Source organism: Lissotriton vulgaris, chromosome 8 (assembly GCF_964263255.1).
Source record: "Lissotriton vulgaris chromosome 8, aLisVul1.2, whole genome shotgun sequence".
Classification (NCBI taxonomy): Eukaryota; Metazoa; Chordata; class Amphibia; order Caudata; family Salamandridae; genus Lissotriton; species Lissotriton vulgaris.
The window spans coordinates 1,225,885,707-1,225,911,694 of NC_141696.1; the positions used below are offsets into that span (position 1 = coordinate 1,225,885,707).

At 47.9% G+C, this 25,988-nt stretch overlaps 1 protein-coding gene across 3 annotated transcripts in view; it reads right to left on the reverse strand.

The window, feature by feature from the left end:
• The window catches only part of PDS5B (PDS5 cohesin associated factor B), a 772,490-nt gene that overhangs the window by 471,980 nt on the left and 274,522 nt on the right, over positions 1-25,988 (reverse strand). For all 3 annotated transcript variants that reach the window (XM_086935125.1, XM_086935124.1, XM_086935126.1), the window contains exon 12: positions 13,539-13,690. In XM_086935125.1, coding sequence (XP_086791251.1) covers positions 13,539-13,690 — 152 coding nt within the window. The remainder of the gene's footprint in view (positions 1-13,538; positions 13,691-25,988) is intronic.

Genomic DNA, 25,988 nt, shown 5'->3' on the forward strand with positions numbered 1-25,988 from the left:
GGTAGCCGTCCAGTGTTCTAAAGAACAACAAGAGCGCCAACAGTCTTACTTATGAGAAATGTGTGGCACATCTGAAGCCATCTTGATTGAATCAAACTGATAAAACTTAAAAAAATTTCATTTAGAAAGGATAAGAATGAGGGAGTTCGTTTTGTCATAGAAATTATGGTTAGTGCTAGTGAAACTAAATTAGGACCCATGTTAAATGAATTCTCAAATATTTTCCTCTTCTATTTCATTAAAACATTCTGACATTCACACTGAAACACGCATTTTCAACACCAGCAGCAGATTGCCAGTTAATTCATTGGTGAAAAACTGCAGCTTAACATCGGTGTTCTAAAGAGCAACTAGAGTGCTAACATTCTGAACTTAAGCCAAAAGTGTGGAACATCTGAATGCCATCTCAATGGAATTGAAGTGGAAATCAGAAGGAATAATGAGGATGCTGGAGTAGGTGACGAAATTTGGGAACATAATACCAAAAAAAGTCTCCCAAAATGGCCACCAGAGAAAAGAAGAGCCCAAATGTAGCACAAATATCACCCAAATGAAGCCCAAGTATAGCCCAGTGACAGCAGTATGCAAAATGTTTGATGTTTTTTTTTTCTTTTCTTGCAATTTCATATAGCGCAGACTTGACCCGAAGGAATTGGAGTGCTTCACATGAGCAACAGTTACATTAAACAAGGACACATTCATTGTTTTAGGCACGGGGAGAAATTAACCCAAACAAATTGGTGTGCTTTATCTTAGCAATAGTTACACTACACAAGGTCACATTCTTATTTTTGAAACAGGGAGATGGAAGTGATTTCTCCAGAATCACAGGATGTTGAGCCAACGCCAAAACTCAAGCCTGGTTCTCCAGTTGCAAAGTCGGCAGCTCTGGCGGTAATGCCAGATCCTCTGCCCTAAGGCAAACAAATAATTAAGTGATCAATTGAATAAAAACATTTATATAGCAAATAACTAAAATGTGCTTTGTCGCTATTTGAGAACTCAGAAAATGTGTCTTCATTTTAGATTTTTAAGGCACTTACCATAATTTCTATGGGAACAATTGTAATTGTATTTATATATCGCTTACTTCACCTACAGAGGCGTCAAAGCACTTTTCGGTGAGTAGCACGCTACTCCGGAACACAAAAAGTATTAGTGGCGATTTAGTACAGGGAAATGAGAGTTAATTTTAGCGGTGGACATGGGAGTCTGTTAGCTGGATTGAAAAGGATAACTGAGGTATAGAAGAGCTAGGAGTTTATAAAGTGTTTATTGGGAGATCATAGAAGATGGGGGAGGTTTGGGATGAGTAAAGGAGAGATGGAGGAGGGGAGAGTCTCTAGAAATGGATTATGGAGATCATAGTATTAAAATGAGTCTTCGGATGAGTCCAAGGAGGGATACATGAGGTAAGAATCTAGTAAGGGTTATTTTGGAGATCATAGTAGTCCAATGAGGTTTGGGATGATCCCCAGTGGAGGTAGAGACTGCTGGAGTGGTATAGGGTGAAACAAGGTAGTGCATTAGAGAGAATGTATTTTTGTTTTTACAGTAGGGGTATAGTAATAAATATATTGATACACAAATACATGGAGGGTATACATGTATAAGGAAGGTAATATATCAACATTTAAGTTTCATAAACTCAGACTTGCAAGTGTTGCTATACTTTAAGCTAATTTGTGTACTATTTTAAAACTTTAAATATTTTTGTCAATATTTAAATAGTGAAACAATTGCATATAGTTATGATAATATTTACATATTGTGATAAAATGAAAACTAAGTATCTAATCAAATAACTTGTATGAAAACTATGCAGTGACCTATATACATGTTAAGCATTTAATTATATACATCAACACAGTCCAACTGTCGAAACGCATAACAAACCGGGGAATACATTCTGCATTACTTTCACATTTCACTATACCAATTCAACACTAATCCTTCATGGGTCTCGGAGTAACATCCTACTGGCTGAAAAAGCGCTTTGGTGCCTCGTCAGGGGTAGTAAGCACTATATAAATGCAATTACAATACAATACAATACATAGACAATGGAGGGAAGGCGGGAGGGGGTCAGGGGCAGCAGGGGCAGCAAGCTGACCACACAGAGCAGATGGGAGGGGCAGAGGCAGCACAAAAGACCAAGCATGTCAAGCGGGCGAACTAGGTATATAAAACAGAGGCTATCCCAAAAATATATAATTTCAGGTTCAGGAATGTGGGAAGAACAACAATTAATGATAACACTTCTCACTAACCTATTTCATTAATCAGTAGAGAACCCCCAAAAATTATTTCATTTACATTTTTTAATTACACTTTCTATAATTCATCTTCAAACAATGGGCCAGATGTAGGTAAATTAGATTTACCGATTCATAAATACCGAATTTTACCGATTCGGTATTCATGAATCTGTAAATCTAAATCGGTAGGATTCGGTATTTACTGATTCGGTAATTACCGAATCGGTAATTACCGAATCAGTATTTGCATCGATTCCTATGGGCCTTGAAGCCCATAGGAATCAATTGCAAATACTGATTCGGAATTACCGAATCTGTAAAAATACCGAATTGCCAAGGGCGACAGGGTGTCACTTTGACACCCTGTTGCACCCCTGTTTCTGGCTTGTGTGCCATGTGGTACACATACATGCCATAAGGCCATGTATGTGTGTCACAGATGTGCATGTACACAGGAATTCGTTATTTACCATGCAAAAGTATTACATGGTAAATATCGAATTCTTAGGGGCCTGTGGCACTGTTTGCAGTGCCACCTACATCTGGATTTACAGAATCGGTAAATTTACTGATTCTGTAAAATAAAGGCCCCCTACATTTCAATACCCAAATACCGGTCGGTAACGGCCGAAATCGGCCGTTACCGACTGGTATTTGGTCTCCTACATCTGGCCCCATATTTCTTATTCTCATGTATGTCATTTTCACATGAGTTTTTTTAAATGTAAATACAGTACTTAAAATTCAAATATTAATTTTGTAAACACCAAAACAATTGAAGCAGAAATCGACAACACTCAAGAAATCCGATACCAATTTATCAAAATAGACTATTTTTATAAGAAATGACACACTACAATGAAAAAGGTCCACCAGAGAGTTCTGGATATATAGATTTAGAAGCAATAATAAATCAAAGCAATTTCACTCAACCATGAACAAGCCTTGGCAAACTAGGAATCGGAAACTTTTTCAAGGAAAACTTAGTAAGTGTCAATGTGGTTGGTTTCAAGTATTTGGGGTGACCAACGCCAGCATGGAGTTAGTCAGGGGGACTAGCAAGGTCCTCAAGAGCAGTTAACTTCACAGAAGAAGCAGTCCTTCAACAGTTACAGGTGCTTTACTCGCTTTGCAATGGATCCCTTTAGGGAGGTCTTTATGCAAGGGATGAAGGATGCCTTAATAATGCTTTGGATGTGATGCGGTCGACGGGGGGGGGGGGGTCTTCCTGAAGGGATTCCTCAGCCACAAGGATGGTGAGGGGGTCGTGGTTGCAGGGTCGACATCTCACAAAGTTCTCTATGGTCTGGCTGAAGTTCAGCCGCCACTGGACTATCAGTTGCTCGATGTCACGGTCACAGGCCAATCCTTCCTGGGTAGGCAACTTTCCTCCTGAAGGACCCAACAACTCTCTGTCCGCACTGCTGCACCTAGCAAACTCTGTTGCAACTCTGTGCAGCACAACAGAAGTGGAAGCGGCTTGAAGACTTCGGGCTAACAACTTGCCTCAGCAGGCTTCTTCAGCTGTTGTGTCCCTAAGCTGCAAACAGGAGGTCAGTCAGCTGGCCCTTTGAGTTATCTTGGCTTGACCAGGCTCTAGAGATGTCTTCTCCTGGAGCTGGACACGGCAGGCACAGTCCCTCTCTTTGTTAGCAACCAGGTGCAGCCCCTCCTCCCATAGCCCCGCCCCCTCGGTGCAGCCTCTCTTTGCTGGTCCCTCGGTGCAGCAGGGGAGTCCTTTTGCAATCCTTCATTCAAGTCGGTTGAGATCTGGGTGACTGTATGCTCGGAAAGAGCCCTAAGGGTAGGATACGGTTGGTAGGGAATTGCCTACCAGGTTCCCTCCCACATGGTGGCCCATTCCTGTAGTGTGGCATCTGCCTATCTCAGAATGCACCATTCTGCCCATCCCCAAGATGGCGAGACCTCTCTGCTGGGGTACAGACCTCACTAGCTCACCCCCAGGTTGTGGCTTCCTCTGGGCTACACGTCCCTGGGGAAAGCAGTTTAGCAATTGGTTTCCCCTCTCTGCATCTCAGGCTAGCCTGTCTACCTTAACAATGTGGTAGAACCCTCCCATCCACCGTGCTACACGCCTGCTCTTCAAAGGCGGCTTCACCTTTGAAGCCTGTCTTTTGGGGCCAACACTCAAGAGGCTTCCTGCCGGAGCGAGGTGACAACTCCCTGGCCTGCAATCCCTCACTGTTCTCCTTCCTGGGAGTCGTTAGCACATCTTTTCAGGACGGCAGATAACTGTCTCATGGAGCAAGCTCCATGTGTGCCTGGGAAGGCACATGAATTTTGAAAGTGACAAAGTGGCAGGTTTGCTAAATCTGCACACTGTAATGAGTTACAATAATTTCAACTGGAGACACAAGTTGGGCTTCATGTAATGAGTTGTTGGATACCTTGGAATGCCCACTTTAGTCGCAATGTTCAGGAGTTAGCACAGCTGAGGGGCCAGCGTGTAACCCTAGCATCGCCAATTACGCGACCAAGTCTTTCCACAGTAAAACTGTAGTTTTGCGTGTTTTATTGCCTGGGCATTTAAAGCACATGTCCAACCTGTGTCATATGTTTCACCCTGCCTTAAGGGCTTGGTCGGCCTGCCAGAGGATGTCAGAACGAAGCTTGGACATCCTCTGAAAAATCAGTTGTTCTCAGTCAGGCGTGGTGCTGTAAGGCCACCAACGAAGAAACCACTCTGCCTAGCAAGTCGGTCGTGTAAATGTAAATGTGTGTATACTTGTAAAGCGCACTATCACCTAGAAGGTATCTTGGCGCTATATACCGCTGTGGAACCCTTCCTGGCTTTCCCTGTGAGATGCCCCTTACTGGGCACCTCCAAGGTGAGGCCAGGCATCCTAGCGCTTTCGGGGCCGTTGTGGAGATTAAGCAAGCTATTGCCCAGAGTTGCAGAGTGGGACCCATGATTAGAGTAGGCACCTAGGCGAGAATTATCGAGTCCATGGACATTGAGCCCAAGACCCTGCCGCGTCGGGAATTGAACCCTGGTCCCGGCCAGACCTCTGCCTCAGGGTCTGCCGCTGTAATCGGTGAGCGACACTTCTCCACTTCTCCACCGTGTCCAGACCACATCGGTTTGTGAAATTAGCTGTGTCTTGCCCATCAGCTATCGCTTGAGAAAGTATGGCCCAAGCCTCCTCCGGGACTGTAGACAGCACCAGCGTAACTGAAACACAAAAGGAATGGGAGATACGGCCCAAAAGTCCTGCAGTATTCACTGACCATAATGCCAGTCTGGCGGAATAAAACATTTTCTTACCCAAGGTGTCCAGCCTATTGGAATTCCTATCCAGTGGGGCGGTAGGGAATGCACCAGGATTTACTCAGGAAGTGGAGGTTTGTACCACAAAGCTCTTTGAGGTAGGGTATTGGGTGAGGAAAGAAGGGCCCCTTTGGGGCGGGGAGATAGGGACAGGCAATTGTCCTGTCCACAGGAGCCCCTGTGCAGAATTTGGACCAGGCCCCAGGCAGGATGGACGTATTTAATTAAATGGGAGAAGCGGTTCTGGATGGGTGGCTTCCGGTTGAAGCACCTCAGTGAAGACTTAGACTTGACAGCCACAACTGAAGGTCATGGGCCTCAGCCGCCCTCCTCACCACCACTACATATGTGGCACCCTCCTCCATAGCCACAGTAGGAGGAAAGACCTAGCCAGTATCTGGGGAGGTGTCCAGCCCACTGGCATCCACCAATTCCTCACAACAGTTAATATTCTTCATGGTCCAGTGGCCGATAAGAGTAGGGCTCAGACTCCAGCCTGGAGGGAATGGCTCCTGTTGGTGTTGGATAACACCCCTCATGCTCTGTGTCGGAGTCCGGGATAAGAATAGGGACAGCACCGCCGGAGGGCAACGGCAGCGCCGGGAGCGTCTACAGTAGGACAAGGAACGGGGGAAGACCGAGTAGGTACAACCAGTGCCGGCCTGGATCCATCGGTGGCTCCAAGGGGCCAAACTGCCGCGAACCAGTAAGGGCCCCTCTTAAACCCAAAAGCGCTCCAGCCGGGACTCGCTGTCCAAATATGAGGTGAATGGCCTCAAACAATCTCGAAGTTTGGCAGGGGTTGCTCAGCCTCCAGGAAACTTGGGGAGGTGCGAGACGGCCCAGATGCGGGCTAAACCGCAGAGCCAAGCCTCGAGTGCTGATGCTGAATCGACTCATCGGATGACTTTAAAAGGCGGAGAAAGGTCATTCGCACGTCAAGCGGCCTCGAGCTTGGGGGATCGCTCCCTCAAGGCCTTGAGGTGCAAGGCATGACAATCAAAGCAGGTCTTGGCGTAATGGTCATGCTCAAGGCACCAGAGATCGACATGGTGTGGGTCCGTCGCTGACTTTTGCCAGTGACAGGCGCTGCAGGGCTTGAATCCAGCCTTCCTTGTGGAAATCCCTGCCACACTAGGAGAAAAGTCTCAAAATTAACTTATGACAAAAGTTTAAAAGGGGTCAGTCAAAGGTGGCCGGGCGTAGCTCTCTCTGGATCTCCACTCACTGATTTGGAAAGACAAGAACTCACTCAGCGCGTGCTGAGGTGGCGCCTATATAGGCACCACGCACGTCACTTTCAGCGACACACGCAGCCGAACGGCGCCAACTAGGGGCACGCAGGAGTACTCCTCACGAAACAATTCTGAATCCAGACGGATGCCTAGGGATAATTCAAAGGTAAAGAATCTACGGCTAGAAGTAGATCAGATACTAGGAATATCACTAAATATGCATTTTAAATGCATAAATAAGTAGGAGAAAGGGTATAGAGAAGTGGGTTACTGTTGCAGTAACCCCCCCAACCCCCCACCCCCCACACACACACACACACTTTTAGTCAGATTACTGCATTTCGACTGAGTGTGCCTTGGGTCTCTGCCAATCAGGTTTCCTAGGTACTTTGTTCTTTCCCTAACCTGTACCATTGTTTCCACAACTTGCACAACTCCGGCTTACCAGTAAGTCCCTTGTAAGGGCTATCTAGGGTACCAAGGGCAGGGTGGCCAGGGAAAGGCCTCTAAAGGCTGTATGTAGCATGTAGTAGGTCACCCTCAGAGACCTCTCACCACCAAACTGCACCACTGCCATTGCAGCCTGCAAGTGGTGAAGCAGCCAAAAATGAAGTGTCAATATGGCACACATCCCTATGTGCCATGTCTGCCCAGAACTGCATGAGGCCCAGGTAAGCCACCCTTAAGGCGGGGTGCCCTGTAGCTTTATTCTTAGATATTATAAGAGCCCACTAAAGCCATATAGAGTATATGGTCAGGAAACTGGTCACTACGAGTTTCCTACCACCTGAATAGCTTTACTGAGTCCTGGAATATTTGGTAGCCAACATCTCCGAATAGTACACCTGCATTGATTTCAGTGTCTGATTTATTATTCCCTGCATTCAGGGGTACCTTCTAGAGGACCACTGAACCAAACAAGTCTCTGGTGGGTGTCTGACCACCAGCCTGCCACCACGAGACAGGTTTCTGGACCTCTGATGTGGGAGCCTTCGCTCCAAGGGCCCAGTAATAAAGCCTTCCTGGACAGAGGTTTTGACACCTCTCCCAGGTCAGGAAGAGCAATCTGTGGCAGGGAAGCTTCAAAGGCCTTGCGGCCTCTACAAACCAACACCCAGCCTCTCCTGCTATCGAGGGCATGCCTCCTTCCTGTCTCACCCCCTTTTCGATAGGTAGACAAGCGGGAAAAATTGGAACAGCTGAGAAGGTGTGCCAACCTCTGCCAACACCACCCCTCAGGTGGGAGAGGCAAGGTGAAGCCCTCTCTTCAGTGGCTGCCAACTTGCAGATTTAGGGATTGTGTCCCCCCTTCCCACGTCGGGTGAGCACACTGAGGGTGTAGCCGCTCCCTAAGGTCAGTAGCCCATTGGCTAGTACCTTGAGATCCCTAAAAAGACCCCTAAATACAGTATTTAAGGAGAAGCCCTGAACCCAGAAGGCAGTTCTCAACAACCTTAGAAGACTGGAATCCCAAAGGCGTAGCTGCAGTGAAGACTCCAGTCCCAATTGACTTGGACCCAGCCCTACCGGCCTGCCTGCAGCTCCAAAAAGGACTAGCAACCTCCAGATTTGGTGAGGATTGGTCCCCTACTGCAATAAAGCCTTGAGACTCCCGAGAACAGCGGCCCTGTCCACAAAAAAAGACCCAGCCCCAGCGGGACTAACAAACCCTGCTCCAGGACTTACCTCTGCACCCGCGGTCCACGACTGGTGTGCTGAGCGTTCATCGTTCATGAAGTGGTCCCCTAGCAGTTCTGAACTCCAAACCATAGAGGGGTGTCACCTCCAAGGTTCCGTGTCGATGCCTGCGGCCTCTTCACGTAGACCGCGAAACACCCCCCCTCCTCCACCACGATGGGACCGGTAAGCAGATTCCAGACGTCAAAAGGCACCCATGCAATCTCCGACCCTGCATCCTGGTGACCTCATCCTGAAGTGTTGTGATGTCGAGTCACATCTCTACTTTTCTGCCCAGCTGTTAGTTCCGGCCAAAGGAAAGCATTGGGCTCCCGGCCCTTCCTAAGCACCCTGCACTCAGCCACTTCTGTGCTGCTGCTGGTGTGGACTTTGCTAACTTGAGACCCCCTTTTGCCCTCACCTTAACCCCAGGAGCTTGCCTCCCAAGACGGAGTGGCACTGCCCGAGAGCAGCCCCCAACCGAGGTGCCCCCGAGCCCCTTTTCCTTGGCACCCTGCACTTTGCACCTGGCCGCCGCTGTTGGTGACCCTTGAGTGTCAACCTGAACCTTGGGGAACATTGGTTCTACCCCCAAAACTCCATACATACCCAAACCCGTTTAATGACGGTTAACCCAACACATTGTTTTTCTCCATAGGATTGTATGGTGGGCTTCCTCTGAAAAATCTTCCAGGTTGAACAGTCTTGAACTACAACAAAAGTAACTTTGTGCCTTCAACAGAGTTAACCTGTGTGAAAAGTTAGCCTGGCATATGATGTCCACTAGTTCTAGTGGGCACCTTGCACCAGTCTAATCGACCCTTATTGATGGTGGTTGTAAAGTCAACCTTATAGAAAACTATCCTAGTGGTAGCATGAACCAGCAGTCTTCAGGCTAAGACTTCAGTAGGCGAGTTAAGCAAGTTGTTTTACCATATATAATCCCTTGAATACCAAATGAAAGGACACCACACAAGGTATACATCAAATATATATGTATTTAATCTAAACACAACCCCTCTGCATTCTTTATGAGGTCAGAGGTCAAAATACAATACAAGTCACACAGTTAATATACAATAAGTTGCACAGTATACATTATGCCCAAGGGTCCTCACAAACATAAACTAAGAAAGTGGTATAAGTACCACGTGAGAGTTAGAAAGCAGGCCTGTGGAATCGCTGGGGCTACACTAAACAACCAGAGGTTAGGAAGTAGGAGGCCCACGGGAGACGCGTGCAGTGTCTAAACACAGACGCAGGTTACCACTGACTTTCTATGAGAAACAAAAAAGTTACAAAGTTACTGTTTAAGGACACTTCCGGATCGACTAGGATGAAACCCTTTTAAACTAGGACACTTCGAGAGTCAAGACCCACGGTAGCACCGGAGTACTCTTGTTACCTCACCCAGGGAAGCCGGGTGCATAGGTGTCTTTTCGTGTCAGGTTTCGTCGTTGTTTTCTATGGAGAGCTGCAAAGAAGTGCTGCAGGCGACCAGAGGAGAAGTGTCCGGGTGGATTGGTGATGTGAAGAACCTGAAAGCAGAGGGGACAGAGTCTGGGTCACTAGCCAGTGACCAGGAAGGTACCAGGAAGGAACCAGGCGATGTCGGGTGCTTGAAGGTGAAGAAGGTGAGTTTGTCTCTTCAGCCACGAGGTCCAGGAGGCATCGACGATGACCAGGCGCTGGAATCGAGCTGTCCCACGATGGATCTAGATGACTGCGGTGTCGGTATCCGGATTGGACCCAACAAGCCTTGGCAACCGCAACTCACGCAGGATGTCTAGATTGGCTCCGTTGCAGACCAGAAAGGTCTGTGGCGCTTCTCTTTTTCAGGAAAGCTGGAGCAAGCATGGAGCAACCAGGAAAGCAAAATAAATTCAAGATGGCGTCTTCAGGGGGCTCACTAGCCAACGGGCAAGGAACCGGGAAGACACGTCGAGCTCAAATGCAAAGGCGGGGCCCACGGGACACTCACGGAGTGTGGGGGCCTGGGCTTCTGTGCAAATGGTGCTCGGGGCTGGGGCTTCTCGTACCCCAATGCACAACTTACTGAGGCTTCAGGAAAGGAGTGCAGATAGCAAAATGCAGGATGTCCAAGATGTCTGGTCCAATGCCTCTCGTGTCCGCCACGGGTCTCAGCTTTGCTGTGGATCGGGGTCAGAGAAGTCTGGAAGTCCAGTTCTTGAGTCGCAAAGTCTTTGGGTTCCGGCAGGAGCCTTGAAACTGCAGACCGGCAAAGTTGCTGTTGGTGCCTGTTTGCACAGGGTGGTCACTCCTTGACCACAAGGGAGATATCTTCCGACTTCTAGTCAGAATGGAATGTCGAAGGTTCTAGATATGTCTTTCAAGATTCGTCCAGGATAATCTAAAGTCCTGGGGACACAGCTCCTATACTTATACTAAGAAAGGGGGCTGGATTACCTGACTAGGTCCCTCCTATGGGTGGACATGAGAAGGGGGTGGTTACACCTCTTTCCCTTTGTCCAGTTTCGCGCCAGAGCTGGGACTGGAGTGCCCCAGCAACTGGTTTGCATGGAGCACCTTGTGTGCCCCAGGCAGTGTCCAGATGCATTCACTGAATGCAGCCCTCCCTGCCCCAATACACAAAACCCCTGTCTGGGGAGGTGCCAGCACCTTCCTGGACAGGAAACCTATTGTCCAGGCCTCCCCTGCCATAGTTTCGTCCAGGAGGTCAGACTTGTGTCTGTGGCAGCAGCATACATTTTGTGATGCTGAGGCTCTGTTTAACTTTAACCGGGTAAAGCAGAAAGCTACATGTCTTTTCCCTCACGAAGCGTGGAATGCTACCCCCGCCGCCAGAATTGGCAGGGGGCGGTAGTATTCCAAAGTGTTTGACACCGTACACAACATGTTTTGATAAAGCCAAACCAAAGTTATCATTAACAGCGAGGATTATAATGCACTTAAGAGTATATGGTATGGCTATATCATAGAACAGCTATAAGGAGATGGTTCCGAAAGCTGCTGAGGGGCTAAGCTCAGGCTAGGGCACCCTCTCACATAAAACCAAGCACTCTGCCTCCATGATTGTCGAGGCGTACCATAAGAGTGGCTTATAGGTGTATATGTGTCTATATGTAAAGGCAGATATAGGTATACTATATCTAAGAAAGGGGTGATTACACCACCTTACCCAGTCAGTGTGAACAGACCTGTGGTGTCAGTTTGGAAGGCAAACCAGGGGTGGCACAATACACACTGCAGCCCCTGGTAGGCCTAAGGTGCACCTATGCCCCGACTACCTATGGTACACTATACAGGGGCTCACAAGGGTGACCCCAGTAACCAACCTGGTATGTACCTAAAGTACATGGAGTCCATTTTGTAGAGAAAGCAGATAGTTGGCCTGGGACCCTGCTATTCAGGGCCCCAGACTAAGTCGAAAACCAGCAAAACATCAGGAAAAAAAAGTGGGGGTAACCATATAGTAAGATTCCACCTTCCTACAACCTGCTTATTGATGTCCTGTGATGATATACTGTGTTAGTAGCTTGTTTCATGCCAAACTAGAAAAGTAACTACAAAGTAATCTGAAAGTAATTTCAAGTGGTTTTTTTTAACAGCTTACAAACCATTTTCTCAACTGCTAAAGTAATCTGAATGTTCCTTCAAAACCAGTGCTCACTGTATTTTGAAAAGTAACATTATATGAAAAGATTAACTTGACTGCTACCAAGTAAATCTTGGTTTAGAAATAAAACAATGTAATAACTTTTTATACCAACAGTTGGTCTGGATTCAGCCTTTTGAGTGTGTGACATAATGTCTTGCCCGAGTGTGTATAACAAATGCTTACCACTAACCTCTTATAAGCCTGAGTGCTCAGCCAGAGGAACCAGAGAAGCAAGCAGTCCTCCGTGATACACCAGGAAAAGAATCCCAAAACACGAGGACATGACGTAAGCGCCTCTGGTTCTGCAATTCAAAGATTAAACGTAACCAGAGAAGCGAGCAGTCCTTTGTGGAAGATTAGCAAAACGCAACTTCACACTGCAAGGACAAGACTTAGGCGCCTCTGGGTTTTTAATATTTTTAATATTATAAAGAAAAGCAGTAGCACATCATTGGGCACAATAATTCCGGACTGTCCATACTCTACGCCCAAGAGCGCATATCATCAGGAGCATTCTATCGGTAGCCTGATCTACATATGCGGTTTTAATAATTCGTACACAGATATGGAATAACATAGAAATCTATAACAACCTTCAAATACGGACTCTAAGGGTAATTAAATTGACCCCTATACCCCGACAGAAATCAAACTGTGTCTTGATAAAGGTGGACAAAACTTTGGATAACCACCGAAACGCGTCAACGCTTCACCCAGTCGAATTAATGATCTCAACATCTTTGTTGATATACTGCATTATGGTGTATATAACTTAGGTGTTCAAAACAGAGTCCGAATATACAACCAGTATTGCACAAATTCTATGTCTTACAGTCCTTTCTGTCTTTGTGTTTCAATCTTGCTGGCCAATATTGAATGTTGATTGGAATTTTTTTTATTGTTTTACCTGTGTTGAGTGGGTTCCTTTTTGGTCCACTCTTTTTAATATTTGTATTTTCAATAAATTGTAAGAATTCTTTATATATACTTGTATTTTGTAATTGTTTTTTTCTTGACCCTCTGGCACATTTCATTCAGTCACGCTCAAGGGAACACTTTGTTTCACTCAACCACACTACCACAAAAGAGAGTAAGGTATTATCTACTTTAGTCTCTGCTATACCTCTGGGGATCCACTGGCCTCTCTGCACACTATACCTTACTTTGGTATAATATATAGAGAGCCAGCTGTCAACAAAAGGTGCTTGAAAATATGAAATTCATGATGTGTGTAAAACGACTACTACTGTTGCATTGAAACTGTAGTCACAGGACACTATTAATTTTTATTTGTTTTAACAGATTATCCATTTCCTTAGCACGAGCTGCAGGGACCAATCAAAGATTAGAATAATAATTAAAATGATACAAACATAAATCAATGCCTTTACAGTACATTTAAGAAAGATTCTTTGCAAAGATCCCTTCTTTTAACTTACCGGTCATCAATACTGTTCTGGTAATATATATGAAGGAGCTTGTCCTTAATCCAGTTAATTTGCTTTGCGGCTTCTTTTCCTGCTTCGGCTTGCAAGGAATATTTCTTATAGATTTGAGCAAGTCCCATCATGGCTTCTTTTCTCACTCTCCACTTAAACAAAAAAAAGTGGTTGTCAAACTATGTGCCTTTGGCCCTTCATTCATACTGCATTGAAGATTATAGTGTACCTAAACATCATTCCAAATAGCAAAATAGCCAAAGCAAAGCAGACTACTAGTCCATGAACATCATCCGCACATTATTGTATGATATTAAATGATACTTTTAAATTGACCTTTGACGCCCAAAACTATTTCAACCAATGAAGGAAGATTTTCAGTTTAAAAAGGATTGTGCTGAAATAACAATTTACTCCAGTATTGGATCTTTCATAAATTACTATTGCTTGTATCATTCGTCGGGATGGGAGTCCCCGGTAAATAAAATAGGTACAAAAAAAGAAAAAAGGCCTCGGCCTCATCTCATTTTGTATCATATCCACCTCTTTTTGTAAAAGAGACCAAATAAAACGAACAGCTATTCATAACAGCCTCACCCATAGACCCTTCCTGAGAGAGCCTCAGATTTCTTACTGCACATTGTGCAAGGGAGTCTCCACTGAGCTCTGCTCAGTTTTTCTTCAGCTACAACTACTTTCTTCATCTCAACTCTTCACACGTCAGACAAGGAGGCCGTGAAAAGAAGGCTCTTTTCAAGGCTTGTGCCACCTGCTCAAAAAATACTTTATGTGGAGGACAAACAAAGACTGTATTTACTGTTTGTATCCGGACCATAAAGCTTCTGACTGCAAGAGCTGACGGACCTATTCAACTAAGACCTTGCTGGACCGTGAGGGACGTCTGCTCACTTGGCTTAAAAAATTAAAGTCGCAAAAAGATCCTGTTTCAAGTGACAGTGATGATGCTTCATCAGCGACTTCGTCCAGGAGATCACAAAAAAAGGGTCGGTCTTCACCTTCTACTTCTTCAGAACCCCCTTTCAAAGCCTTACAAAAGACGTCGGATAGGTCTGACATGCGTAGTCCCATCAAATCGCCTCACCGAGGTGTAAAGGAGAGGGAAGGACTTGCTGTTGATGTGGCACCTGTGAAGAAGGCAAGCCATGGGCCTTCTGCTTCTTCTCCGCCTTCTATCAATCAATCAGGAGTTTGTTAAAGCGCGACTACTCACCTGTAAGGGTCTCAAGGCGCTAGGGGTGGGGGGGGGAGGGGGGGGGGGGGGGTGCAGGTTCCATTCCATCAAGGAGGGGGTCTGTCAAAGAGCCAGGTTTTGAGGTTTCTTGCGAAGATGGGGAGCGATGTCTGTCTGAGGTGGAGCGGAAGGGCGTTTCCATGCTTTGGCCGCAAGGAAGGAGAAGGAGCGGCCTCCCGATCTGGTCTTTCTGGTGCGAGGGACCACGGCGTAGGAAAGCTGGGCTGATCGTAGGGTCCTTTGGGGTGCGTGGAATTTGAGTCGGCTGTTCAGGTATGCTGGTCCGGTGCCGTGGAGGGCCTTGTGTCTGAGAAGCCAAAAACCTTCAAAAAATCAGCTTCTGTCCCTCATGAGGGGAAAGCCAACAGAAAAATTCGCTCGTCGACTACAACATCAATACCGTTGACGACCGCTTCGAAAATCTTACAGGCGTCTGCTTCGGCAACGGGCACGTCGACGAGAGTTTCCTAGTCTCCATTGGCTTTGTCGAAGACAACTTCAACAACGACAACACAAACAGAGGTACCTTTTATTCGGTCCTCGACATCTACTTTCACAATTTCAACGTCGACGAGGATGACTACTGTGATGGTGTCCAGGGTGTCTACGTCGAGACCTTCCAGGCTGATAATGACGCTTGTCTAGTCGACAGTCCCGTCGAGGGTGGCTCTTTCATCGTCGACTGTTCAAACATCAGCGCCAACGGCTCCGTCAACGACGTCGTTGATGATACAAAATGTGGCAATTTCTATACGGAGACGTCGCATTACTCCTGAAATGACTTCTCCAAGGAAAATGACACCCCTGCTCACCTTCTGGAAGAGGAGTTTTCCGAGGACAATGAGGGTCCTTACGGTGATGCAGATAGCCCATCTCAGCTGCATGTTAAATATCAGGACTCGGAGGAGTATTATATGGAGAAGCAACAGTATGTTCCACAATCCAGATCTCAGGATCACTATCAACAAGACATGGTTTGCAGGCCATCTTCCCTCATTACAGACCTGCAGTTCATGCTTTCGGACTACAGGAAGATGTTTTCAACGCAGTCCTCTGGCCAAGAAGCAGGGCAAGTGCTTCCAACTCCACTTGCTCGTCCGGTTACACCTCAGCCTCCTCTAATTCCAGTACCGGAGCTCCCGGAGCCACAGGAGCATGTAGTTACAGTCCAGTACGCCACATCTGATGATGATCAAGGCACTATGACGATCCCGGACAGGGAATAGGATGACTACATTATTCCGGACCATACCTCTCCCGTACCTGAACCGGCGGACACTCCTCCAGCTGATATTGGAGGTTTTCACAATTTAATGGAGAGGGCTTCTAAGCATTTCGACCTACCCATTCCATCAGTGCAGTCAGAATGTTTTTTATATGACTTCAAGATACTATGCAGGAAATATGTTTGCTCTATCAACATCGTGGGCCATGTCTGGGATGAGGGACTAAAATTAATGAAGTGATGCCAGTGCTTCTTCGTCTGGAGAAGGACAAAGCTCCAGATGATCGCCCAGCTTGTCTGGTCAGCCAACCGAAACCGAATTCTGTGATTTCACAATCAGCCCAGATAAAATCTAACAAGCCGGCGGCACCTCTTACCATTCCACCTGCTAAAGAGGGAAGGGGGTTGGATAATGCTGGAAAGAGGTTCTCTTCCATGTACAGCCTCCTGGTCAGAGCAGCCAATGCCTTGGCTATTCTTGGACGGTATGATCGCCAGATGTGGTGTGATCTGTCTCCATATCTGGGCTTGAAGAGGCTAAAGTCGAAGCAAGAAAGATCCTACAGGAGGGAGAAAGAACATCTTCCGAAATAATTGACTGTGCAATGAACATTGCCACTACAGCTTTCCGCTTTCTCGCAGGGGCAGCAGACCTTCGACGACAAGGCTGGCTTCGTGCCATTTGGTTCCGGCCAGAAGTCCAGAACAAGATCCTGGACCTTCTCTTTGATGGTAAAGAACTCTTTGAGAAGCACAGTGATGATGCGCTGGAAGACAAAGAAAGACACGGAAACTGCAGAGTCCCTTGGGACTCTACAATACAGCAAGGTTCCTTTCTGTGGAGTGAGAGGTAGAGGTTTTTCATCATACAGAGGCGGATACCAGCAATAGCGCTGTTCCACCTACTCGCAGCCTTCTCTATCTTACCAGCCGCAATATTCCCAACGACAATGCCAGTCGTCTTCTTTCTCTCGATCATCATCGAGAGGAAGGCAAGGGTGCCAAGGGAGGAATTCCTCTAAGCGCCAGTAGCGGGTTCTTGGCTTTTCCTACTGTTCCTTTGTCCCCTGTAACACCAGAAAGGGGCAGGATATCCAAGTACAAGTACAAGTTCAGTATTTGTTTAGCGCACTACTCACCCAGAGGGTCTCAAGGCGCTTGAGGGAGGATGGTACTTTACTTATCGAATATCCAGGTTTTTAGTGGTTTTCTGAAGGAGAGGTGGTTCTGTGTAAGGCGGAGGTGGGTGGGGAGAGAATTCCAGGTTTTGGCCGCTAACTAGGAGAAGGATCTTCCCCCATGGTGGATCTGTGGATGCGCGGAATTGCGGCGAGGGCTTCATTGGACGATCGTAGTTGGCGGGTGGGGGTGTAAAAGGACAGGCGCGTGTTGAGCCATTCGGGTCCTAGGTCGTAGAGGGCTTTGTGTACGTGGGTGAGGAGACGGAACATTATTCTCTTGTTGACGGGGAGCCAGTGGAGGTCTTTCAGGTGACCGGAAATGTGAGCTTGGCGGGGGATGTCGAGTATGAGTCTGGCTGAGGCGTTTTGGATGCGTTGGAGTTTTTTCAGTAGTTTGGCAGTGGTTCCGGCGTAAAGGGTATTTCCGTAATCCAGTCGGCTTTGACCAGTGCGTGGGTGACTGTTTTTCTTGTTTCGGTGGGAATCCAACGGAAGATTTTTTTGAGCATGCGTAGGATGTTGAAGCATGATGATGAGACGGCGTTGACTTGTCTGGTCATAGAGAGGGAGGAGTCCAGGATGAAGCCCAGGTTACGTGCGTGGTCCGTAGGTATGGGTGCGGTTCCCAGGGCCGGTGGCCACCATGAGTCGTCCCAGGCAGAGGGGGAAGAGCCTAAGATGAGGACTTCAGTTTTGTCCGAGTTCAGTTTTAGACGGCTGTTCTTCATCCATTCGGCTACTTCTTTCATTCCTTCGCGTAAGTTGGTTTTGGCGGTGTTTGGGTCTTTGGTGAGGGAGAGGATCAGCTGGGTGTCGTCTGCGTAGGAGATGATGTTGAGGTTGTGTTGGCGCGCAATGGATGCGAGGGGACTCATGTACACGTTGAAGAGGGTGGGACTGAGTGATGATCCTTGTGGTACGCCGCAGATGACTTTGGTGGCCTCTGATCTAAAACGAGGAGGCGGACTCTCTGGGTTTTTCCGGCGAGGAACGAGATGATCCAGTCCAGTGCTTTTCCTTGTATTCCGACGTTGCTGAGGCGTTGTATAAGGGTGTTATGACAGACTGTGTCGAAGGCTGCGGAGAGGTCAAGTAGGATGAGGGCAACTGTTTCTCCGTTGTCCAGTAGTGTTCGAATGTCGTCTGTTGCTGCGATGAGGGCGGTTTCGGTGCTGTGTTTGGCTCGGAAGCCGGACTGAGGGGTCGAGAGATTCTTTGGATTCGAGGAAGGCGGCGAGCTGTCTGTTGACAGCTTTTTCAATGACTTTGGCAGGGAATGGGAGGAGCGAGATGGGGCGGTAGTTCTTAAGTTCAGTAGGGTCTGCTGTGGGTTTCTTCAGAAGGGCGCCGAGTTCGGCGTGTTTCCAGCTTTCCGAGAAGGTAGCGGAGTTGAGGGAGCAGTTGAGGATGTCTCGGAGATGGGGTGCGATAATGGAGTCTGCTTTGTTGAAAATGTGGTGGGAACATGGGTCGGTTGGTGATCCTGAGTGGATGGAGTTCATCAGGCGGATGGTGCCTTCAGTGGTGATAGGGTTCCAGGCATAGAGGTTGTAAGAGGGGGGTTTTGGTTCGGAGGTGGGTGGAGTGGACTGGTCTACGGACTGGTTTTCAAAGCGGTTATGTATGTCGGCGATTTTGTTGTGGAAGAATGAGGCGAGGGAGTCGCAGAGTTCTTGGGAGGGAGTGATGTTGTTGGTGCTGGCGGTGGGGTTGGTAAATTCTTTGACGATGTTGAATAGTTCCTTGCTGTTGTGGGCGTTGTTGTCAAGTCGATCCTTGAATGCTGATTTCTTGGAGGATCGGATCAGTTGGTGGTGTTTGCGGGTGGCGTTCTTGAAGGTGGCCAGGTTGTCAGTGGTTGGGTTTTTTCTCCAGGCTTTCTCGAGGGTGCGACAGAACTTCTTGGATTTCTTAAGGTCATCGTTGAACCAGGGGGCTTTTTTGCTACCTTGCTTGATTTGGTGGTTTTCAAGGGTGCTAGTACGTCGGCGCTGTGGGTGATCCATTGTGTGAGGTTGGTGGCTGCTTGGTTTGGGTCCGATGATTTGACAGGAGGGTTTTGGTGAAGCGATGTGAAGAGCTGGTCGGTGGTAATTTTGTTCCAGTTTCTTCGGGGAATTGGTTGTGGGTGGTTGTGGGTCGTGGTCTTTTTGTAGTTGAAGTGAACGCAACTGTGGTCCGTCCAATGGAGAGCTGTGGTGTGATTGAAGGAGATGTGCTTGCTGGAGGTGAAGATTGGGTCGAGCGTGTGCCCGGCGTAGTGGGTGGGGGTATCAACAAGTTGTTAGAGTCCGAGGTTGGCCAGGTTGGCCAGAAGGGTGATGGTGTTGCTGTTGTTTTTCTTTTCCAGGTGGAAGTTGAGGTCTCCCAGTAGAATGTAGTCCTCGGAGGGGAGGGCGTGTGGGCTGATGAAGTCAGCTATGTCTTCGCTGAATTGTGTGCGGGGTCCTGGTGGCCTGTAGATGAGGGTGCCTCTGAGTGTGGACTTGGGGTCGGTGTGGATCTGGAAGTGAAGGTGTTCGGCGGTAGTGAGGTTATCGTCGGAACTGGTCGTGATGCGGATGGTGTTCTTATGGACGATGGCGATGCCTCCTCCTGTTTGTTTGGTGCGGTCCTTTCGGATGATCTTGTAGCCGTCCGGGATGGCAATGGTGATGTCGGGAGCAGATGAGGCGTTCATTCAGGTTTCTGTAAGGAAGGCGACGTCCGGCGATGTGGTGTCGAGTAGGTTCCAAAGGTCAATGGCGTGTCTGTGGACTGAGCGGGTGTTGAGCAGGATGCATTTCAGGTGGTTAGTGTCGGAGCTCTGTTTGGAGTTAGTGGATTTGGTGTGGGTCCTGATGCAGTTGAACTTGCATGAGTGGCAGGTGAAGGATCCATCGGTGTGTCCCGGGGCGGCTTGGTAGCAGTTTGGTGGTCGGCCGGGGTTGAGGGCTGAGAGGGTTTTGGCGCCGTACGTTAAGCGGGCGGAGAGGGTATTGCGGGGACCAGTGGGTCTGGCGCTGGGCGCGGTCCAGGCGCGGACGGGCGTAGACGGGCTTACCTTTAGCGCACCTTCGGCGCGCATGGGGCGCGTCCGCTGGGCCTGAACGCTGCGCGCAAAAGCATCGGTCATAAGTGGATAGTGGAGGGGGGTGGAGCGAGGGAGGAGCAGCTGGGAGGCGGGAGCGGGGTGGAGAGCCGGGCTGGGAAGGCACAACAACAAACAACAAAATGGCAGCAGGCCAAAAGCCACACAGGACAATCGGTATTAACAGGGAAGCGTCACCGGCACAATCAGGCACAAATAAATCAAAGGCAGCAATGCACAATCGATTATTAATCAAAGCGCAGCTCAGCAGGCAGTATAGCGCTACGATACAAATACACTCAGGCACTAATAAAGCATAAATAGTTCCAGGGGCAGTGCGAGCAATGGGCAGCTGATTCTAAAGGCAAAGAGCACTCAGCTGGCCAGTTAGGAGTCAGAAAAGAAGAGTGAAAATCAAGCCAATGAAGGGTTAGCGAATAGGCGGGCTCCAAGCCCTCTATTGTAAACAAGACCCCTCTCAGCGACAGCCATGCGCTGTCAGCAGACAAGAAGCTCCAATAGTCAAGTCAAGTCAAGAGATTTATATAGCGCGCTACATACCCATAGGGTCTCAAGGCGCTAGAAGAAGGGTGGGAAATTACTTGTCGAATATCCAAGTTTTAAGTTGTTTTCTGAATGCTAGGTGGTTCTGAGTAAGGCGAAGGTGAGTGGGAAGTGAGTTCCAGGTTTTAGCTGCCAGGTAGGAGAAGGATCTACCTCCCATGGTGGTTTTGTTGATGCGAGGAACAGTGGCAAGGGCTTGGTTGGAGGATCGTAGCTGACGAGAGGGGGTGTAGAAGTACAGTCGTGTGTTGAGGCATTCGGGTCCAAGTTCGTAAAGTGCTTTGTGTGCGTGGGTTAGGAGGCGGAAGGTAATCCTCTTATTTACGGGGAGCCAGTGGAGGTTTTTCAGGTGACCAGAGATGTGTTCTTTACGCGGGATGTCTAGTATGAGCCTGGCTGAAGCGTTCTGGATGCGTTGCAGTTTTTTCTGGAGTTTTGCGGTGGTACCGGCGTATAGTGTGTTTCCGTAGTCCAGTCGGCTCGTAACCAGTGCGTGGGTGACCGTTTTTCTAGTTTCGGTGGGGATCCAGCGAAATGTTTTTTTGAGCATGCGAAGAATGTTGAAGCAAGATGATGAAACGGCGTTGACTTGTCTGGTCATCGAGAGTGAGGAGTCCAAGATGACGCCCAGGTTCCGAGCGTGGTCCGTCGGGATGGGTGCTTTTCCAAGGGCTTCTGGCCACCAAGAGTTATCCAAGGCGGAGGGGGAGGTGCCTAGGATGAGGACTTCTGTTTTGTCTGAGTTCAGTTTCAGACGGCTGTGCTTCATCCACTCGGCTACTTCTTTCATTCCTTCGTGTAAGTTGGTTTTGGCGGTGTTAGGGTTTTTGGTGAGTGATAGGATCAGTTGAGTGTCATCCGCGTAGGAGATGATGTTGAGATTGTGTTGGCGAGCGATGGCCGCAAGGGGGCTCATGTATACGTTGAAGAGGGTGGGGCTGAGTGACGATCCTTGTGGCACGCCGCAGATGACTTCAGAGGCCTCTGACTTGAATGGTGGGAGGCGGACTCTCTGGGTTCTTCCGGTGAGGAACGAGGTGATCCATTCCAGTGCTTTTCCTTGTATTCCGATGTTTCTGAGGCGCTGTAGAAGGGTGCTATGGCAGACTGTGTCGAAGGCTGCGGAGAGGTCGAGGAGGATGAGGGTGACTGTGTCTCCATTGTCCAGGAGAGTTCGAATGTCGTCTGTTGCTGCGATGAGGGCGGTCTCAGTGCTGTGTTTGGCTCGAAAGCCGGACTGTGAGGGGTCAAGGGATTTGTTGGTTTCGAGGAAGGAGGCGAGTTGGTTGTTGACAGCTTTCTCGATGACTTTGGCCGGGAATGGAAGAAGCGAGATGGGGCGGTAGTTTTTGAGTTCGGTGGGGTCAGCTGTGGGTTTTTTCAGAAGGGCGCTGAGTTCTGCATGTTTCCAGCTTTCCGGGAAGGTGGCGGAGTAGAGGGAGCAGTTGATGACGTCTCGGAGGTGTGGAGCTATGATGGAGTCTGCTTTGTTGAAAATGTGGTGAGGGCATGGGTCAGTTGGGGATCCTGAGTGGATGGAGTTCATCAGGCGGATGGTGTCCTCAGTGGAGATGGGGTTCCAGTCATTGAGGATGTTCAAGGGGGGTGAGGGTGCGGTAGAAGGTTGGATGGGTTGGTCTCCGGGTTGGTTGTCGAAGCTGTTGTGGATGTCTGCAATTTTGTTGTGGAAGAAGGAAGCTAGGGAGTCGCAGAGGGCTTGAGAGGGAGTGATGTCGTTGGAGTTGGCTGATGGGTTGGTAAATTCTTTGACGATGTTGAATAATTCCTTGCTGTTGTGGGCGTTGTTATCTAGACGGTCTTTGAATGCGGGTTTCTTGGCAGACCGGATTAGTTGGTGGTGTATGCGGGTGGCGTTTTTGAAGGCGTTCCTGGTGCTGGTGTTTGGGTCTTTTTTCCAGGCCTTCTCGAGGGAGCGACAGTGTTTCTTCGATTTCTTAAGATCATCGTTGAACCAGGAGGCGTTTTTGCTGCCTGGTTTGCTTTGACGTTTTTTCAACGGTGCTAGGATGTCGGCGCTGTTGGATATCCATTGGGTGAGGTTAATGGCTGCTTGGTCGGGACAGGAGGGTTTTGAAGAAGCGATGAGGAGATCTGGTCGATGGTGATTTTGTTCCAGTTTCTTCGCATGGTGGGTTGAGGATGGTTGTGGATTGTGGTCTTATTGTATGTGAAGTGAACGCAGCTGTGGTCAGTCCAGTGAAGAGCTGTGGTGTGACTGAAGGAGACATGTTTGCTGGAAGTGAAGATAGGGTCGAGTGTGTGACCAGCAATGTGGGTGGGGGTAGTGACCAGTTGTTTGAGTCAGAGGTTGGCAAGATTGTCCAGAAGGGTGGTGGTGCTGCTGTCGTTGTTCTTTTCCAGGTGAAAGTTGAGGTCTCCCAATAGAATGTAGTCCTCAGAGGGGAGGGCGATTATATAGGTTAGCATCATGACCGTGTCAAACGGCCCACTGCTCACGAATTAAAGCATGGAATCTCTAGTTAAGCCAAACTATTGGAAATGGAAAGAGGGTAATGCAATGGTTAAAATTGTGATAAAAACACATAGAAGGTGATAGGAGGAATGCTAGTAATAAGTCTAATCACGGACTAGTGCTTACGGTAGCATTCCAGCCCATCGTTCCTTTGCTCACCAAGCCACCTTAGAAGTAGGTCCCTTGCTCAATTTGCCCATGGAACCATACTAAACCGACTGAGGAGCCCCATTGAGGGTGAAACTGCTCTTGGTTTGCTTGCGTTCCAGTTCAGGGAGGAACTGGCCTGGCAGTCCAGACTAAACAGGGTGAAGACTGATTTGCATTTGGCTGGGTCCAAACTAAGGTGGCATGATGGGCAAAATAACGATGGGATGGAACGCTACCCCAATGAATTGGCAGTGGTTAGACAAAATGAAAGCAATTCCCCCAACACCTTTTGTGTGCTTGATGAAACAGTAGCAAGCTCATTGGCTGTAGCACCCTTAAAAGTAAAGCTAAACAATGGCTATGAGTCTTATTTGAATAAGATGGATTAAAATAAACGGTCCTACATAATAAAGAGTCCATCTAGCTTTGTTGACCCAGTCCTGAATCACTAGCCATCACAGCATTCTAGTATGCTCCTGTTCGATGATTGAGACACCATTCGCCAAATGGGTCCTTTAAGCTACAATTCAGTATTTTGCAAGTGTCTACTATTACTGTTTTCAAGACAAACTATGTAAATATGGTTCAGAAAAAGATGGGATTATATAAAAGATGCTACTGATATCTTTTTATGTTTTTTATTAATTTGTTTGGCGTTTACAATGTTTCGCAGAAGAAGGCTAGGACTCTTAGTAGGAAGCACTAGCACTTACTATAAAAACAAACCAAGGTCGACCTTCATACGAAACCAACCGATCGAAGCACATTACTTAACAAGTAACCATCTGAGAAGCAAAAAGGGAGAATATCTTGTTCAGACAGGTTTTAGGTCTCCGTAGAAGCAGTACTGGATGGTGGGCTACTAACCACTCAGAGCTTGTAAGTAAAACTATTAGACAGACTATATACCCCCTTATAGTGATTAGGCATGTACGCAAAACAGCTAGGGTGGTCGACTTCAAATCTGGGGAACCGGGTTACTCTCTGCAACGATGCTCAACATCCTGTGACTCTGGGCAAATTAGTCAATCTCCCTGTACCTAACAAAAATGAATGCGTCCTTGTGTAACATAACTGGTGCTCAGTGAAGCGCTCTGATACCTTCGGGTCAAGTTCGCTGTATAGAAGTAGTAGTAGTAGTAGTAGTATAAATCTTTATTATGTAAAAAATATCACCATAAAAGAACATTTTATACAATTATACATTACTTGGAGTTAAAAGAAAGGGAAATAAAGAACATTAGATAAAGCCTAACACAATAAAATTCCCTTGTTAAAAAGGATAAAACCTGCACCTTATACAGTAAGTTGGGTAATTTTTATGAGCCCCAAACATTCATATCAGTACACTGTTGCATAATGGTTGGAATGACTTAAAAAGCTGTGCTGATCTCACCATATCATCCAGCCAATAGGGGCCAGCTAGCAGTTTGGCGGGGGAGAGTGTTGCTTCATCCTCCTAATACGAGTCAACCATGCACTGCTCAGAAATTTGGCCACCCCGCATACCATAGCAGAAGAAGACGGGTCAGTGGTGAGAACTCGTAGGGACATTCTATGGCACCTCAAACCCAACCCCATGCATACTGGTTTCAGCCAAACCTTCCTAGCAACTTTATAAGCAGGGCAGGCAAAAAGTAAATGCGCCACAGACTCCTTTGGAGCCGCACACCCGGGGCAGGAGCGCGGAGAGCCACCAGCGTTAGACCACCCCGAGGTGAACTCGTGCACCGGCAGGGTCCCATACCTGAGTTTTAAATAAAGGGCTCTGTCCAGGGGCTTGGCTATGAGATCGAGGAAGGGTTCCAACTTCCTAGACCATTTAAACTCTAAGAACCTCTCTGTGAGTACACCCCCAACCCCACTGCGTGTTGCCTCTGCCTGAACCCAGTCCCAGTATATCTTCTTAACCACTGGTTTAGGAGGTGGCATTTGGCTCGCCCACGCATCCCTCAGGCCCAATTGCACCACCAGCTGCCTCACATTGCTCAACCACCTGATCCTATTATCGATGACCAGCAAAATTAGTTCGTCCAGCACGGCAGCATAGTTGGCGAGTTCCCTGGTCCTTCGCAGCCGAACCCAAAACAGTAGGGGGCACAGCCGCACTAGGTCTTTAAAGGATTGCCTGCCTAGATCTAGCCGCAAAGGAATTAGCGGGGTAGAGACAGGAAGAGCCACTAAGTCCCTCATAATGCAAATGCTACTTACCAGTATGCATCTGTTCTTGGCATGTAGGGCTGCTGACATTCATATCTGTGCATAGATCGCCGCCTAGTGTTGGGTCCGGATGATTGCACATTGTTGTCCTGGAAGAGTCTTCGAAGTATCACGAGATAGGTGGCTCCTCCCCTGGACTACAGTGCGCATGGGCATTGACTCCATCCCCAGATTGTTTTTAGCCATTGTGGCCAAGATGGAGTGAAACTCAGTGAATGATGACCATGCTATGAGTATATATGTGGATACTGCAGCTGCTACAGGTGCCGGGGAGGAGGGCGGGCGATATGAATG